Raw genomic sequence first — 18,767 nt, 5'->3', positions numbered from 1 at the left:
ACCAAAAAGCATTGATTCCACAATCAAGAAAGTGGAGAACTTTGATTAAAAACCCAGTTCAGTAGCAAAGTGAAGGCAGCAATTGAGGGGGGGAAAGCAATATATAACAAATGGGGGAAAGGGAAAAGAGATAGCAAGCAATAGAAATTGGAAGTTATGAAAATTGATACAGGATGTTACAGACATCGGGGGAAATCCATGCTTTACAGGGCTAAGGATAACAAAAAGGAGGTTATTAATTATCATAAGAACAAAAGAAACCCAAGAAAATGTATAGGCCAATTCCTACAGGGAGAAAGGAAACTTGTTAATGTTGGAGAAAAGGGAGACGTGTTCAAGAAATAGTTTTGTTCTGCATTTGGAAAGGAGCAGTATCAGGTACTCAGCTCACACACAGTCATGAAATACTTTTCCAGTCCATTAGCTGTCAAAGAGGATGTTAAACAGCATCTACAGTAGAACCTCAGAGTTACAAAAACCAGAGTTACGAGCTGACCGATCACCAAACATCTCATTCCGAATCAGAAGTAGGCAGTCGGGCAGCAACAGAGCTTCCCCACATCAGACCCCCAAAGGAAATAAAGGACAGTTCTTCATTAAAGTGCTGCTCCGATTAATCTCTGGGAAGGTGTTTAAGGGGATCAGGTTGTATATTCACGCAGTGGCAGGTCTGTTGTGTCACCTAAACTTTTGGCACCCAGGTGATCACTGGCCACATTGTGATATTCCTTGGTATGCCCACTTCAGAATATGCTGGTCTTTCACTCTAGCTATGTGTCCCCAGCAAGAAGGCTGCCAAGACTGGCACAACACTGATGGGAGTGGTTGTGGGTTCAAGAATTCCTCACGCCTGTTCTTGTGCTGCTGATCTTGATACGGAGCAGCTGCTGGAGACTGTGAGCAATGAAAACATCAGCCTGGAGTTCCTCAGCCCCCCACATTTTCCTTTCATCCACTGGAGCTGGGGTACCCATTGTTCTATAGATCTCTAGCTTTGTAGCAAGCCTGCGGCCATGACATCCCCACAAATGCTGCACTGTAAGAACGCAGCCCCCACATCTTTCTAGCAGCATCCAGCCCTATCTAAGAAGCCACCTTCTGCCCAACAGTGCCTCTAGACAGGTTAATACTGAGCTGGTTGCAGTTTGCAATTGCAGGCTGCTTGATGGTAATGATGAGGGACTTAGCGTTATGTGGATTATTAACCAGACTAATGCGCACTGCTTCATGCCCAGCCAGATCAGTGCTCAACCGCAGCAGTTCACAGTGCTACACCTGCTATTTCCACTGAAGTGGATGGACTTACAGAGCCTTGAGTGTTTGTAACTGGCACCTAGGGTGGGATGCGCATTAGAAGTGGCAGAGAGAGGGAGGCATGTGTGTGTGTGAGGAGTTAGAAAGGAAAGGGAGAGAAAAGGCACCAAAATTCATGGAGAGAGAGAGCGAGATGGGACAAAATCCACGAGAACAGGGACTCCCTGCCTCTTCCATTCTGCGGAGCACTTTCCAAGGGAGAGACTGTCAGGGTTCCCCCTCCCCACACACTCTCAACTTGGGGTACAGATGTGGGGACCCACATGAAAGACCCCGTAAGCTTATATTCTACCAGTTTAGGTTAAAACTTCCCCAAGGCACAAATTCCTGTCCTTGTCCTTGGACGGTATTGCTGCCACCATCGAGTGATTTTATCAAAAACTCAGGGAAGGATCACTTGGAATCCCTATTCCCCCAAAATATCCCCCCAAGCCCCTTCACCCCCTTTCCTGGGGAGGCTTGAGAAGAATAGACCAACTAATTGCCTTAGCAATGTGTGCACAGACTAGACCCTTTGTCTTCAGGACACTGAAATTTATCAGGTTTTTAAAAGAAGAACTTTATGATAAAGAAAAAAGTAAAAGAATTACATCTGCAAAATCCAGATGGAAGGTAACTTTACAGGTTAATAAAAAGATTTCAAAGAAAGAGGATTCCCCTCTAGCTTCATCTTCACAGTTACAAAAACAGGAATCAAACCTCCTCGGTAGCATAAAAGATTTCTCAGTTGAAATCCCGGACGATTCACCACTTGTAACACCAACAGACGCTGGTCGTCAGTGGGCGGGATCGAACCTTGGACCTTTGGAGCTTAGTACATGAGCCTCTACCACATGAGGTAAAAGCCAACTGCCTATTAGTTAAGGCTGTCAAGCAGACTCATTTTATCTCTCTCTTTAAGTGGTCTCGGTGCCACTAGATGGGACAGAACACCACACCCAGGAGGCGTGTGGGTTATACAGAGAGCTGCATGCCAAGCACCAGGGCCCAGAGACTAGATTTGGCTTGGCTCCCCCAGACTCTCCAATTCCTTCAACACACCTTCCCAGAGCCCCCCCCCCCGCCTTGGGCAAACTCTGTTTTCAGTTTCCTTCTTTCAGGGCACAGGATCGTTAAAGCAAACAGATCCAGGCTTTCCAAAAGGGGTTGCTAAACCAATTCCTCTACTTTACACAGCACAAGAGATACCCGGATCCAGTTAAACACAGTACCACACTTGTACACTATTCCCACCTCAGTGTCCTCACTGCCCTGGAGCATTCTTTGGGATTTCGTCAGAGCCCTCTAAGGTGTCCAGAGGCCACCTCCTGGCTTCTCCTCCATCTGGAGTCTGCCTCTCTGCTGCAGCCATAGCTCTGAAACCAAAGAGTCCCCTCTGCCTCCATTGTGCCTCTCTCCTGCCCCAGCTTCTTCTGACTCATCCAATCTCTGTGTTTGTAAAGGGCTGGACCAAGACTGCCTCTCTCTGGTCCCTCTTCTGGGGAGGTTCCATTCCTTCCAAGCCCACCCCTCAGCAGAGAAGCTGGAGAAAACGGATTTTATCTAAAATGCAGTTACTCCTTTCTTCTATCCACTCAAGCCTCCTGCCTCTGAGCACAAGGAGCATGAGCGAAGAGTACAGTAAAAGCCCCAAGACGTAAGGATAGAGATCATAGAATCATAGAATATCAGGGTTGGAAGGGACCTCAGGAGGTCATCTAGTCCAACCCCCTGCTCAAAGCAGGACCAATCCCCAATTAAATCATCCCAGCCAGGGCTTTGTCAAGCCTGACCTTAACAACTTCTAAGGAAGGAGATTCTACCACCTCCCTAAGTATCGCATTCCAGTGTTTCACCACCCTCCTAGTGAAAAAGTTTTTCCTAATATCCAACCTAAACCTCCCCCACTGCAACTTGAGACCATTACTCCTTGTTCTGTCCTCTTCTACCACTGAGAATAGTCTAGAACCATCCTCTCTGGAACCACCTCTCAGGTAGTTGAAAGCAGCTATCAAATCCCCCCTCATTCTTCTCTTCTGCAGACTAAACAATCCCAGTTCCCTCAGCCTCTCCTCATAAGTCATGTGTTCCAGACCCCTAATCATTTTTGTTGCCCTTCGCTGGACTCTCTCCAATTTATCCACGTCCTTATTGTAGTGTGGGGCCCAAAACTGGACACAGTACTCCAGATGAGGCCTCACCAATGTCGAGGTGGTTCCTACAATCAAATGTGAGTAAATAGGTGTGACATGGTCAGAAAGGGTTATGCAACTAGCATGCTAATTGACCAAAATTCAACCTTTAAAGACATATTAGAGAAGTATATAAATGATCAATAGGACCATTTCTCATAAATAGCAACATAGCCATGGGAAATGGACTTGAGCTTTAAAATGCAAACCTGTACTGTTAGAGAATTAGAGGTGTCAGGGTTCCCTCCCCACTCTGAACTCTGGGTACAGATGTGGGGATCTGCATGAAAGACCCCCTAAGCTTATTTCAGCTTAGGTTAAAAACTTCCCCAAGGCACAATTTCTTCCTTGCCCTTGGTATCGCTGCCACCACCAAGTGATTTAAACAAACGTTCAGGGAGGGCCACTTGGAGCCCTATCTCCTCAAAAATATCCCCCCAAACTCCTACACCCCCTTTCCTGGGGAGGCTTGAGAATAATATCCTAACCAATTGGTTACAAAGTAAGCACAGACCTAAACCCCTGGGTCTTTAGGACACTGAAAATCAATCAGGTTCTTAAAAGAAGAATTTTACTTTTTTAAAAAGGTAAAAGAATCACCTTGGTAAAATCAGGATGGAAGGTAACTTTACAGGGTAACAAAAGATTTAAAACACAGAGGAATTCCCTCTAGGCAACTTTAAAGTTACAAAAACAGGAATAAACCTCCCTCTAGCACAGGGAATAGTCACAAGCTCAAACAAATGATAACCTAATGCACCTCACCTTGCTTACTTTCACTTTTTGTAGTATGAGAGACTCGTTTCAGGATGGTCTGCAGGAGAAGGAGTTTTCTGCCTGGCCCTTCTCAGTCCCAGGAGAGAGCACACAAACAAAGAGCCCAAACAAAGCCTCCCACCCCCACCCCCCCAGATTTGAAAGTATCTTCTTTCCCATATTGGTCCTTTTGGTCAGGTGTCAACCAGGTTACCTGAGCTTCTTAACTCCTTACAGGTAAAGGAGGAATTCTAGGCTACCCTTAGCTGTATGGTTATGACAAGAGGTAATCCTACTTGTATGTGTTTATTTATATCTTGTTAGATGTTAACCATGTAAACAGATGGTTCCTGTCTGTTGGTATATCTGTTGATTCAAAGATCAAAAGAAAATAGTAACATTGAAATTAAACGTGGGTGTAATAATTTCATTGTCTAGACTTCTATTTGATGTTTGTAGTTAACTACCAATGCATGCTTAATGGATAATTACCTTATGCTGATGAATGGAAGAGTTACCAGTGTATTCACAGGAAATAGGTAATTCTATTTCAAAGCAACAATTCTTCATTATCATAGCCTGCAAATGGTCCTTAAAAGAATACTTGGGTCCTGATCCTGTCATCTCAAATCCGCTTCAGCTTCGTCAGGAGAAGCTCAAGTCACAAGGCTGAGGTCTGCAGCTCCATTCTGGATCACCTTGATCCTGAACATTGGGCTGCAAGCGAAGGGTTAATTCTGAAAGATCTCTTGGCAACTCTAAAGCTCACCATCTCGACCATGAAACTGACTTAAGAATTCTACTCATATCTCTATGTATAATGATGTCCAGTTACTGCAGGGCAGAGGGATGCACTGGGTCATTAACTGGGGCCGCCTCCTACCCGCACGCAGGCTCCTTGTCAGGCTGCAGCATCTCCCGTCCCATCCCCAGAGCAGAGGGAGCCCAACTGGGGGGGCTGGGTGGGAGGAGGAGATTGTGATGGGATGTACCTCTGGGAGAAGCCTGGAAGCTGTTGGAACTGCTGTGCCCCCAAACCATTCAGCTGGGTTGGCCTTTCCCCCTGCTCTGCTGGTGACACACAGCCAGCCCCTCCGGGCCCTGTTCTCACCGAACATGACAGCAGGTGTTACCACACACTCAACTAAGTTACCTGAGTGCTTTACCTAAGCTACTCATGGACCATCAGCCAATATCCCAGCTCCCCAGCCTTGCACCCCTCCAGGAGCATAGAGTCAGAATTACACCGTCTTGCACAACACAGAGATGTGTATGGTGCAAGCTCATTAATTAGCCTCTCCCCCCTCGATGGAGGAAGATATGCACCTTTCTTTGCTTATGGAGCTAAGAGTCCCAAACACTTCACTCAAAAACACACTAGTTAAGATGAAACATAAATCAGGTTTATTAACTACAGAAGGATAGATGCTAAGTGATTATAAGTGATAAAAGAACAGATCAAAACAGGTTGCTCAGGAAGTGAAACAAACCTGCAGCTTAAGACTTATACATGCTTGATAGGATTTGAATCAGCAATATCTCACCCTGACTGATGATACAAGCAGGCTTACAGATTCCTGAGGAAAAGGCTGTACCTGCTTTGAAGCCTGGGTTCCCCTGCCCCATTCAAACTCCTTTGTCTTCCTCTGAGCTTCTTGCAGATGTTGAGTTGTGGGGCATTCAAGACAAGAGATGATTTCACTCCCCACCTTTTATAGTTTCTTCCAGTTTTCTGAAAAGTCTGTGTATGTGACGTGCAGGGTCCACCCCCATTGGCCAAACATTCTCCGTTGTCTCCGTACTCCCTCTGCGGAGGCTTTCTTATACAGAGTTCCTGTGCTAGTGGATTCTTCCCTCGATGAGTGTTTATGACAGCGATTAACACTGTCTAGCTAATCCTTTGACATACCTGAAAGGCTGGTTTTGGGTGTTTCCAGCCTCGTATCACACTTTAGGAACTCACACAAAGCATGATTTCATTACTTCATATACAACCCAAGGAGGTATCAATGTTAAGCAGATTAAGCCCTTTAGAATAATACCTCACAGGACATACTTTGTACAAAACGTACCATAATTGCATCACCATGGTAAATATGGAGTGCTTTGGAGTGCAGAGTGTCACAAGGACGATCCAGAGAGTGACAGGAGGTGGGGAGGAGAGGAGAGAGTGAGGGCCAGGGCCTTGCGGGGAAGACACATAGCAGGGGCGTAACCTGGGGGAAGATGCATGGCACATGGGTGGGGCCTCATGCTTCCAGTTACCAGGAATTAGAAAGGCGGCAACCCTCGGAGTTGCACATCGTCAGATTCCCCAGTTTGTCACACTGACACAGCACAGTAAAGTCAGGAAAGGGTTTCAGATCTCTTTGACTGGCCAGTCAGTGATTCAGGGAAGAGGGCCCAGCACCATGTCACCAGCCAGCTCTGCATGGAGCTCAGTCTGAGAGCCAGATAACCAGGAGAAAGCTTTAGGACCCTTTCTGAGTAAAGAGCTGGAGCAGACTATCCCGAATCTGTTGGCTCCTCACCCCATAGATGATGGGGTTTAACATGGGGGGCACCATGAGATACATGTTGTTCATGAGAACATGGAAATGCAGGGCCATATTGTGCCCAAACCGTTCCGTGAGGGCGGAGAAGAGATGTAGGATGTAAGAGGCTAAGATGACACAGAAGTGGGAGCCGCAGGTCCCAAAAGTCTTGAGGCGGGCGTCCTTTGTTGGGAGGCTGAAGATGGCCCTGAGGATCTGGGTATAGGACATGGCGATACAAAACACATCCACGCCGGTCACCAAGAATGCCACAGCCAGGCTGTAGTAACTACTGAGGCGGATGTTGGCGCAGGCCAGCTTCACTACAGCTATGTGCTTGCAGTATGTGTAGGGAATGATGTTGGTTCTGCAATATGGCCACCTCCTCGCCAGGAAGAGATAGGGCAATACGAGCATGACGCCACGCAGCACCAGGGCCAGGCCAATTTTGGCCACCACAGGGTTTGTCAGAGTGGTGGAATATCTCAGGGGATCACAGATGGCCACGTAGCGATCAAAAGCCATGGCCACGAGGATCCCAGAATGCACCACAGAGCAGCTGAGAAGGCAGAACATCTGGGTGAGGCAGGCGCTGAAATTGATCTCCCTGGAATTGAACCAGAAGATGCTCAGCATTTTGGGCACGATGGCCGTAGATGGGACCATGTCGGCGACGACCAGCATGCAGAGGAAATAGTACATGGGCCCATGGAGGCTTGGCTCCCTCTTCACGATGAACAGGATGGTGAAGTTCCCCAGGATGACTATGGCATACATGGCACAGAAGGGGATGGAGAGCCAGACTTGGGCTGCCTCCAGGCCAGGAATGCCCAGCAGGATGAAGGTGGAGGGGTTGGTGAAGTCGGTTGAATTGGAATCTGACATGGAGTAGGAAAGAAGGTGTCCAACGCTGAGGCAGAACGGTGTTTCCTGCATGTACCGTGCGTTCCCCTGACTTCCTGAATGTGCCCAGGGTCTAGGGTGGTGGTCGCAGGACAAATGTCTGGATGGAAAGAAAATGTTAATATGAAACACTACATGCACAGCTGGAGGCTTGGCTCATGGAGGAAGCAGGTTGGTCGCTCTTCACACACTGAAAAATGACATTTTAATGATTAAGATAAATGAATTATGAACTGTCATCAATATAAAGGGAAGGGTAAACCCCTTTAAAATCCCTCCTGGCCAGAGGAAAAATTCTCTCATCTGTAAAGGGTTAAGAAGCTAAAGGTAACCCCGCTGGCACCTGACCAAAATGACCAATGACAAGACAAGATAGTTTCAAAAGCTGGGAGGAGGAAGAGAAACAAAGGGTCTGGGTCTGTCTATATGCTGCTTTTGCCCGGGATAGAACAGGAATGGAGTCTTAGAACTTTTAGTAAGTAATCTAGCTAGGTATGTGTTAGATTATGATTTCTTTAAATGGCTGAGAAAAGAACTGTGCTGAATAGAATTACTATTTCTGTCTGTGTGTCTTTTTTGTAACTTAAGGTTTTGCCTAGAGGGATTCTCTATGTTTTGAATCTAATTACCCTGTAAGGTATCTACCATCCTGATTTTATAGAGGTGATTCCTTTACTTCTATTTACTTCTATTTCTATTAAAAGTCTTCTTGTAAGAAAACTGAATGTTTTTTCATTGTTCTCAGACCCAAGGGTTTGGGTCTGTGCTCACCTATGCAAATTGGTGAGGATTTTTACCAAACCTTTCCCAGGAAGTGGGGTGCAAGGGTTGGGAGAATTTTGGGGGGAAAGACGTGTCCAAACTACGTTTCCCAGTAAACCCAGTTAGAGTTTGGTGGTGGCAGTGGATATTCCAAGGACAAAGGATAAAATTAATTTGTACCTTGGAGAAGTTTTAACCTAATCTGGTAAAAGTAAGCTTAGGAGGTTTTCATGCAGGTCCCCACATCTGTACCCTAGAGTTCAGAGTGGGGGATGAACCTTGACATGGTGGCAGAGTGGTGGGATTAACCTGAAATCATTTTGAGATCAATTTGAGATTTTTTGAACTAGAAATACAGATTTTAAAAAGGAAATTATTTTTTTCTTTGCAGCTGCTGGAAAGCAGCTTGTTTTTTCTCTGCTTTGGGGCCAGAGCAGAGACAAAAGAGGATTATCTTTGTGAATTGCAGGTTTTCTTTGCCTGGAGGCAGGGTACTTAACTCCTGCAGGGAAATTCACAGTCTTGGTAAACCAGAAGTTTTTTTTTTTCTAAAAGTAAATAGGGGGGGTGTTCTACCTATTTGCCTGGAGACAAAAGTGGCAGGGGCTTTTTTTTTTAGGATTTTGATTTTTTTACAAGGAGCACAAGTTTGAAAAGGAATTTTTTTTCTTTTGGGCTGCTGGTAAGCAGGTTTCCAAGTAGTTGGAGGTTTTTTGCTTTGGTTTGGGGCCAGAGTAGAGACAAGGGAATTGTCTTTTTCTGTATGCTGACAATCACTATCAGAGAATAGGTATTCTATTCCAGCACAGCGAAATTTTACAGCCAATAGTTTTGTTTCTTTATTTCTAAACCTCGGGTGTAAAGTTAGTTAAAAACAGAGGTTAGGATGACAAAATCCATGGCTCCACAAAAGCTGGAATTAGCCAGATTTCAGGCTGAGGGAAAAAAAAGGGAACATGAAAGACAGATAGAACTCATGCGGCTGAAGGAGGAGGAGAGGGAAAAAGAGAGGAAGCATGCAGTGGAGATGGAGAAGGTAAAGGCTCAGCAGAATATACCAACAAACCCTAGCAATCCTTCTCCAGGTACCACTCCCCATCCCAGAAAGTTCCCCACCTACAAGGCAGGCGATGATACGGAGGCCTTCTTAGAAAACTTCGAAAGGGCCTGCCTTGGGTACAACATCTCTACTGACCAATACATGATAGAGCTGAGGCCGCAGCTCAGTGGACCCTTAGCTGAGGTGGCAGCTGAAATGCCTAAAGAACACATGAACAAGTATGAACTGTTTAAATCCAGGGCGAGAGTCAGAATGGGGATAACACCCGAGCAGTCTCGTCGGAGGTTCAGAGCCCTAAGGTGGAAACCAGAAGTGTCATTTACCCGACATGCCTACCACATTGTGAAACATTGGGATGCCTGGATATCAGGAGCAAGTGTTGAATCTCCAGTAAATTTGCCCTTCCTAATGCAAATGGAACAATTCTTAGAGGGTGTTCCTGAGGAAATAGAAAGATACATCCTAGATGGGAAGCCCAAAACTGTAATTGAGGCAGGAGAGATTGGAGCCAGATGGGTGGAGGTGGCAGAGAAGAAGAAAACTGGTCGCAGTTGGAGCGGAGACCAGAAGGGACAACCCCAGACCACACCCTATTACCGGGGGCCGCCCAAAGCTCCACCTACCTCCCAAAGAACCCCACCTCGCCCCAGTGACCCATCAGCTGGACGATGTTTTAAATGTAACAAGCTGGGGCATGTAAAGGCCAACTGCCCCAAGAACCCCAACAGATTACAGTTCATTGCACCGGAATCACACCAGAGGTCCGCAGGCCCAGATACCTCCCAGATACCCTTGGAGCAGAGGGAAACTGTGAGTGTGGGCGGGAAGAAGGTCACCGCATGGAGGGACACCAGAGTACAAGTGTCAGCTATCCATGCTTCCTTAGTGGACCCCAATTTAATCAACCCAGAGATCCAAGTGACGATTCAACCCTTCAAGTCCAACTCTTTCAATTTGCCTACAGCCAAGTTGCCTTCCAGTACCAGGGCTGGTCAGGAATGTGGACTTTTGCAGTCTATGATGATTATCCCATCCCCATGCTGTTTGGGGGAAGACTTGGCCAATCATGTGAAGCGGGCCAAGAGGGTGGGAATGGTCACCCGTAGCCAGGATAAACAAGCCATGAGGCCTAGCTCTGTTCCGGAAACTTCTATCAGGACCCGGTCAGAGGTGATGGACCCGGACCCCCGGCCAATGTCTGCAACAGCAGTAGTGGATCCAGTCCCAGAGACTCAGACGGAACCAGTCCCAGAACCGGAACCAGTGGAACAACCAGCACCAGACCATTTGCCAGCACTGAATCCATTACTTGCAACCTCAACACCAGACACCACCGAACTGGCAGCAGCCCATAACCCTACACAAGAGGCTCAGCCAGAGCCTGAACCCCAACATAGTGTCCCAGCGGAAAGCGGGTCACGGTCAATGGAAACAGCCCCATCCCCTACATCGCTTCCAGAGGGACCAAGCATAGGTTCACAATCCAATGAGGAACTGATGTCTCCAGCATCAAGGGAACAGTTCCAGACTGAACAGGAAGCCGATGAAAGCCTCCAGAGAGCTTGGACGGTGGCATGGAGCAACCCAATGCCTCTCAGCTCTTCTAATTGATCCAGGTTTGTTGTAGAAAGAGGACTTTTATACAAGGAAACTCTTTCTGGTGGACACCAGGAAGACTGGCATCTTCAGAGACAGTTGGTAGTTCCAACTAAATACCGGGCCAAGCTCTTGAGCTTAGCCCATGATCACCCTAGTGGCCATGCTGGGGTGAACAGGACCAAAGACCGTTTGGGGGGGTCATTCCACTGGGAGGGAATGGGCAAGGATGTTTCTACCTATGTCCGGTCTTGTGAAGTATGCCAAAGAGTAGGAAAACCCCAAGACCAGGTCAAAGCCCCTCTCCAGCCACTCCCCATCATTGAAGTTTCATTTCAGCGAGTAGCTGTGGATATTCTGGGTCCTTTTCCAAAAAAGATGCCCAGAGGAAAGCAGTACATACTGACTTTCATGGATTTTGCCACCCGAAGGCTGGAAGCAGTAGCTCTAAGCAACACCAGGACTAAAAGTGTGTGCCAGGCACTAGCAGACATTTTTGCCAGGGTAGGTTGGCCCTCCGACATCCTCACAGTTGCAGGGACTAATTTCCTGGCAGGAACTATGGAAAACCTTTGGGAAGCTCATGGTGTAAATCACTTGGTTGCCACTCCTTACCACCATCAAACAAATGGCATGGTGGAGAAGTTTAATGGAACTTTGGGGGCCATGATACGTAAATTCGTAAATGAGCACTCCAATGATTGGGACCTAGTGTTGCAGCAGTTGCTCTTTGCCTACAGAGCTGTACCACACCCCAGTTTAGGGTTTTCCCCATTTGAACTTGTATATGGCCATGAGGTTAAGGGGCCATTACAGTTGGTGAAGCAGCAATGGGAGGGATTTACACCTTCTCCAGGAACTAACATTCTGGACTTTGTAACCAACCTACAAAACACCCTCCGAACCTCTTTAGCCCTTGCTAAAGAAAACTTACAGGATGCTCAAAAAGAGCAAAAAGCCTGGTATGATAAACATGCCAGAGAGCGTTCCTTCAAAGTAGGGGACCAGGTCAGGGTCTTAAAGGCGCTCCAGGCCCATAAAATGGAAGCATCATGGGAAGGGCCATTCACGGTCCAGGAGCCCCTGGGAGCTGTTAATTATCTCATAGCATTCCCCACCTCCAACCCAAAGCCTAAGGTGTACCATAGTAATTCTCTAAAGCCCTTTTATTCCAGAGAATTAAAGGTTTGTCAGTTCACAGCCCAGGGAGGAGACGATGCTGAGTGGCCTGAAGGTGTCTACTACAAAGGGAAAAGTGCTGGTGGTGGGGAAGAGGTGAACCTCTCCATGACCCTTGGGTGTATGCAGCGACAGCAGATCCAGGAGCTGTGCACTAGCTACGTGCCAACGTTCTCAGCCACCCCAGGACTGACTGAACGGGCATACCACTCCATTGACACAGGTAATGCTCGCCCAATTAAAGTTCAACCTTACCGGGTGTCTCCTCAAGCTAAAACTGCTATAGAACGAGAGATCCAGGTTATGTTACAGGTGAGTGTAATCTGCCCCTCTGGAAGTGCATGGGCATCTCCAGTGGTTCTAGTTCCCAAACCAGATGGGGAAATACGTTTTTGCGTGGAATACCGTAAGCTAAATGCTGTAACTCGCCCAGACAACTATCCAATGCCATGCTCAGATGAACTATTAGAGAAACTGGGACGGGCCCAGTTCATCTCTACCTTGGACTTAACCAAGGGGTACTGGCAGGTACCGCTAGATGAATCTGCCAAGGAAAGGTCAGCCTTCACCACACATGTCGGGCAGTATGAATTTAATGTACTCCCTTTCGGGCTGCGAAATGCACCCACCACCTTCCAAAGACTTGTAGATGGTCTCCTAGAGGGATTAGGATAATATGCAGTCACCTACCTTGATGATGTGGCCATATTTTCGGATTCCTGGGCAGACCACCTGGAACATCTATAAAAAGTCCTTGAGCACACAAGGGAGGCAGAACTAACTGTTAAGGCTAAAACGTGTCAAATAGGCCTAAACAGAGTGACTTACCTTGGACACCAGGTGGGTCAAGGAACTATCAACCCCCTACAGGCCAAAGTGGATGCTATCCAAAAGTGGTTGTTAGGATATAGATATTCAGGCCTGCCTGTAAAGGCCTGTACTTTAAGAATTTAGGTGTATTCTTATCACTTGGCTAGTTAGAGGTATAAAAGAAAGAATCAAAATCACTGTCTGCCAATGTAAGGTCCTTCTCTTACTGTGACAGTCTGGGGCCCTGTTCTTAGGTTCAGGCCTTTGGCTAAGCAGCAGAGGCAGCCATAAGCTAGGAAGCGACCGGTCACATCCTCACATTCCAACCTAGTCACATTGAAAGAAGGTGCTATTGGGCTGTTAGGCACTATCAGGACAGGATTGTATTCCTATCACCTCCAGAGAAAGGGAAGTGCCTAGAAAATGTAAAAGAAAACTTAGTTTGATAGCATCCTGTCCGGCAAGAACTCACTTATCAATACTGGGATGTGAAATCCTCACTTCTGTATTGTCTTGCCATTATAGTTCCCACTTTGCTATTGTTTGTCTGTATAATCTCTGTCTGGTTCTGTGATTGTTCCTGTCTGCTGTATAATTAATTTTGCTGGGCGTAAACTAATTAAGGTGGTGGGATATAATTGGTTACATAATCATGTTACAATATGTTAGGATTGGTTAGTTAAATTTTAGTAGAATGATTGGTTAAGGTATAGCTAAGAATATTATCATATAAATTAAGGGCAAACAGGAAGTAAGTTGGGATTCGGAAATAAGGAAAAGGAACTTGGATTTAAGCTTGCTGGAAGTTCACCCCAATAAACATCGAATTGTTTGCACTTTCGGACTTCGGGTATTGTTGCTCTCTGTTCATGTGAGAAGGACCAGGGAAGTGGGAGAGTGAAGGAATAAGCTCTCTAACATCTTGGTGCCGGGACTTGGATACATCACATTGGATAGGTGAGTGGCAGCCTGTAAGTCCCCCTCCCCAACAGTCCGCGCAGCTGCTTGGAGGGGGTATGGCGAACTCTCATGATGGTAGTTGCGGGTTCTGGCAAGCTGGGGTAACGGATTTTTTGAACAAATGGATAAGGAAGAATCAGGGCCCATACCAGGTGCAGGGGCTCACCTGGGATGAGATTGAGAAGGAGATGGGAGAGGTTTTGGGAGACCCCAAGGGAAAGGAGTGTAGGAAAAAGGGAATGGTATTACAAGGTTTGTGTGCTGGGATGGCATACTGGGTAAAAAGGGAAGCTGATCTCCTCCAACACATTAAGGATTTGGAGGGGATTGTGGATCAGCAACGGATTTTAACAGAAAAATCTGTGTTAGCAGTAGAGGTAGCGGATTTGAAGGCAAGGGACGCTGCACGGACAGAGGAGTCTTGTGAGGCAATCCGGAGAGAGAGGGATGAACTGCTGGGGAGAGTAGGAGACTTAGAGGAGGAATTGTATCATTGTAAACATGGGGGCAATGGACTTAGGGACCCCAAACCATCCGCCCCACTAATGGAACTGAAGGAGACACCTCCACCACCCTACCCTGAAAAAACACTGTACCCACCACTGCTGGTGGATGTTGTAAGCCGGCGATCCACAGTTACAGCCCCTGCGAGAGAGGCTACCCGGGAGGAACTGCAGGAGGCAGGAATAGTGGCCCCGGTTGCAGGGTGGGGGGACCATGCCCCACAAGTAGTAGAACAGGCAGAAATCCGCCCCTTGTCCCTGAAGGACCGGGAGGCAGTACTGGGCCGTTTGGGAAAGGTACCCGGAATGATTGGGATCAGTTTGTGCTGTGGCTAGCGGAGGTGGGCAGGGAGGTGGAGGGTCTAACTCGTGAGGACCAGGTGATCTTATGGCGTAGTCTTTTGGGACGAGGTACCTTGGGAATCGATGTGGCAGGAGTGGCACACCCATTTCTAATCCCCGGACAGGTGGCAAAACACTTGTTTGGGGTGTACTCTCGTACTGCAGGGATGAATAAGATGAAGCGAATCCCTGGGGAAACAGGGCGGGATACACTTAATCGCATACAGGCATGGGCACGGTGTTGGGTGGATCCCCTGGATGGTCCATGGGTGCTGCCACAGGCAGGGGCACTGGGACCTGGTGGGGGTATGGAGCAGGGTAGGGGTGTGGAATTGCTGGAGAAATGGTTGGAGCTGAGCAATCCACAGTTCGTGGGGCATTTAAGGTTGCAGCACCCTGAACTTGCTCCCAATCAGCTACCCCAGTTTCTGGAACAGGCAGATGTGTGGAGGCAGATGCATCAGGGGGAAGAGCCAGTCCATGCTATTACTGCGCGGGATCAATACAAGGTGGAAAGAGGTGGGTCAGCCTGGAGAGGAGGAGGTAGAGAGAGAGTTCGTGGCTTTGGGGGGCTAGTCAGGGACGAGCGGGCAGCTATAGAGCAACAGATCCAGAGACTGCAGGCTAAACTGACTACCCACGATCTTACCAGATCAGGGGGAAAGTGGTCCCGGAGGCCAAGGGACTGGGACTGCCTGAAATGTCAGACACACAATTTTGCATGGAGAGAGGAATGCGTTTGGTGCCAGGACCCCCGGTCCCCTCATGAACCAGTGGGAGGGACAGAGGTGGGTGCTGCAACTTAGGGGTACCCTGGGAGGCGTCCTGTCCATGTTCTCAGTTTAGGACGGGATGCGTCTGGTCGCCCTACGCTCCAGGGGGCAATCGAAGGGAGTCCCCTGAGGGATTTTTTGATAGACACTGGAGCAGCCATCAGTTTGACCACATGGGGGCAGGGGAGACCCTCAGAAGGGACTGTGACAATTGTAGGGGCAACGGGAGGGGAGACACAGTTAACCCTGAGGCGGGGACAAATCAAAGGAATCTGGGGGGAAGGGGAGATTATGTGGGGTTGTAATGATATGCTTAATCTGTTGGGGGCAGGAGATTTACACAAACTGGGACTCGTACTGGATTTAGCCAATTGAGTGTGTTTACTGGGGCAAACGCAGGATGGTCAGGGCTTTACCATTCCCATGGGGATAGCCACTATGACCATTAAGGCGGCACATGCCCTCCCACCACCCCCGGCTGGGTGGGAACACATCCCTGTGTGGGCGAAGGATAACCTGGATTGTGGTAGGGGCAGCATGGAGGTACTGATGGAGGGAGGGGACCCTCCCGCACAGAAACAGTACCCTATTCCTCGGGAGGCATTGGCAGAGGTGGGGGCAACTATTGGGGAGTTGGAACAGAGGGGACTGATTCGGGCAGTTGCATCCCCTTGTAATGCTGCTGTGTGGCCCGTGAGGAAGCCAAACGGTACCTGGAGTCTCACTGTGGATTACAGGGCACTAAATGCTCTGGCCAATTCACCAGCCTCAGTGGTGGCAGCGTACCCTGAAATGTTGGCCCGTATTGGACCCCAATTCCGAATTTTCACTGTTTTGGACATAGCTAATGGGTTTTGGTCTCTGCCACTAGCTACCTCATGTCAGTATAAAACTGCATTCACATGGGAGGGCAGACAGTTCTGCTGGACAGTCCTACCCCAGGGATATAGGGACTCCCCTGCAATTTTTCACAGATACATGAGACAGGCTCTGGAGGGGGTGGATTCAGCAAGGTGCATACAATATGTAGACGACCTGTTGCTAATGTCAGGGACAGAGGAAGAAGACAGGGAACTAACCGAGCAGGTCCTGCAAGCTTTGGCAAGAGCAGGATTGAAGGTCAATGGGAAAAAGGCTCAGATGGGACAGACAAGAGTGACCTACTTAGGAGTGGAAGTGCCTCAGATGGGAAGGGAAATCGATAAGGGACGGGTGCAACTGATTCAGTCCCTGCCACTGCCTACGGATGTTAAAAGCTTGCAAAGTTTTCTGGGTCTAACTGGATTTTGCAGGGATTTTGTGGCCAATTATGCAGAAATAGCCCAGCCTCTATTTGACCTAACCCGAGCCTCAACTTGGGAGTGGTCTGAAGAGTGTACTGAGGCAGTGAGAGTGCTAAAGGAAAACCTGGCCAGTGCTCCAGTGCTGGCCTCCCCAGATGGGGAGAAATTCTATTATCTGTATCCTTTGGTATCAGACACTACCATTGGTTGTGCATTAACACAGGAGTATGGAGCAAAGGACCGACCTGTGGCCTTTGCCTCTCGACTTTTGAGTGCTGTGGAATTGAAGTATGGGTGGTGTGAAAAGGTGCTGTTGTGCTCCTACTGGGGGGTAGGGAAATTTAAATACCTTACGGGAATGCAGAAAGTCATAGTCCGATCTCATCATGACCCCCTGTGGCTGTTAAACATGCACACTATCTTACAGGGACAAGTGAGTGGGCAGCGTATTGCTAAATGGTTGCTGGCTCTACAGGCAGAAAACATTAAAGCAGAGGTGTTAAAGGAACCCATAGTCTGGGTAGCTGGATTACATCTGGCTGGCACCCCACACCAATGTGAAGCCAGCCCAGGTAAAACCCAACATCAGGTGTTTCGGGCGGCTAACCCCAATCAGGTAAAGGAGGGGACACTGGTATGGTTTTTGGATGGAAGTTGTATGTATCAAGGGGGACGGAAAACTGCAGGCTTAGCTGTTGTGGGAATCAGAGGCAATGAGTCAGTCAGCACCATTGGTTTCTCACTAGAAGCGAAGTCAGCTCAGGAGGCAGAACTGGCAGCCTTGCTAACAGCTTTAAATGAAGTGGATCCCAAATTTGAGCCAGAATGTTGGGTGGTGGTAGATTCAGATGATGTATTTCGTGGTGCCACATTAATGCTGAGATGGTGGGCAGATAATCATTTCAGGGCAACAGACGGCTCCACAATCAAGCATGCTACCTGGTGGAAGCGAGTGGAGGAGCTGAGTCACTGTTTTACACGGAACAATGTGGTAAAGGTAAAGGCACACAAGAAAACAGGACCCCTAAGCAAAGGGAATAATCTGGCCGATGTAGAGGCCAAGCGGGCTGCAACAGAGGCACCCCCATGGCCCTGGGAGCCAGAAGAGAGTGTGCCTGTCACAGTGTTAACAAGAAGCGGGGTGGATACAGATCGGGGAGGGCGAATTCGAGAGTTACAGGAATCTGACCCAGGACTGGAAGGCATCATGAAACTTGGGGACAGGCATGTGCCAAAGGTGGAACTAATGGAAGGGATTTGGTGTGTCTTAACAACTGAGGGACCGTTTAATGTTGTGCCCTCAGGGAAGTCGGACAGCTTTCTTAAGCTGGGTGCATGGGAGCTTGGCAGGGGGACACCCCGGGTTTGAGGAGGCACTGGGAACTTTAAAAAGGTTGTGCTGGTGGCCAGGAATGGCAGCTGATTTAAAATCACATCTGGAACGTTGTTTGGACTGTGCCAGGCACAGCCCACCTCACAAGGTGCTAAGGGGAGAATTAATGAGACAAGCCCCAAGGGGACCATGGGAAAGAATACAAATTGATTACACAGGACCCCTACCACCAGATCACAGGAAAAACCGATTCATGTTGGTGGTAGTGGATGCTTTCAGCCGGTGGGTGGAAGCTTTCCCCACAAAGTATCAAACTGCCCGGGTAACTGCTGCAATACTGGTAAATGAGGTATTCACTCGCTGGGGGGTTCCGAAGGTGATTGACTCAGACCAAGGAGCTGCTTTTCGGTCAGATCTGTTAGGGGAGCTATCAGCCCTCACTGGAATCACACAGTTGTTCCATATTGCTTATCACCCCCAGGCTGCGG

At 48.1% G+C, this 18,767-nt stretch overlaps 1 protein-coding gene across 1 annotated transcript; it reads right to left on the bottom strand.

Annotated features, from left to right (window-relative positions):
- Positions 1-6,712: 6,712 nt before the first annotated feature.
- LOC144279711 (olfactory receptor 52D1-like) lies at positions 6,713-7,711 on the bottom strand. Its single transcript, XM_077841318.1, has one exon. It carries the CDS (start codon positions 7,709-7,711, stop codon positions 6,713-6,715), a length of 999 nt encoding a protein of 332 aa, XP_077697444.1.
- Positions 7,712-18,767: the final 11,056 nt, after the last annotated feature.

Source organism: Eretmochelys imbricata, chromosome 1 (genome assembly GCF_965152235.1).
Source record: "Eretmochelys imbricata isolate rEreImb1 chromosome 1, rEreImb1.hap1, whole genome shotgun sequence".
In the NCBI taxonomy this organism is placed as follows: Eukaryota; Metazoa; Chordata; order Testudines; family Cheloniidae; genus Eretmochelys; species Eretmochelys imbricata.
The sequence above is the reverse complement of the archived record's forward strand: the minus strand, read 5'-3'. Positions and strand labels throughout refer to the sequence as shown.

Coding starts and splice junctions, on each gene's coding strand:
- LOC144279711 (XM_077841318.1), bottom strand. CDS start 7,711: ATGCAGGAAACACCGTTCTGCCTCAGCGTTGGACACCTTCTTTCCTAC.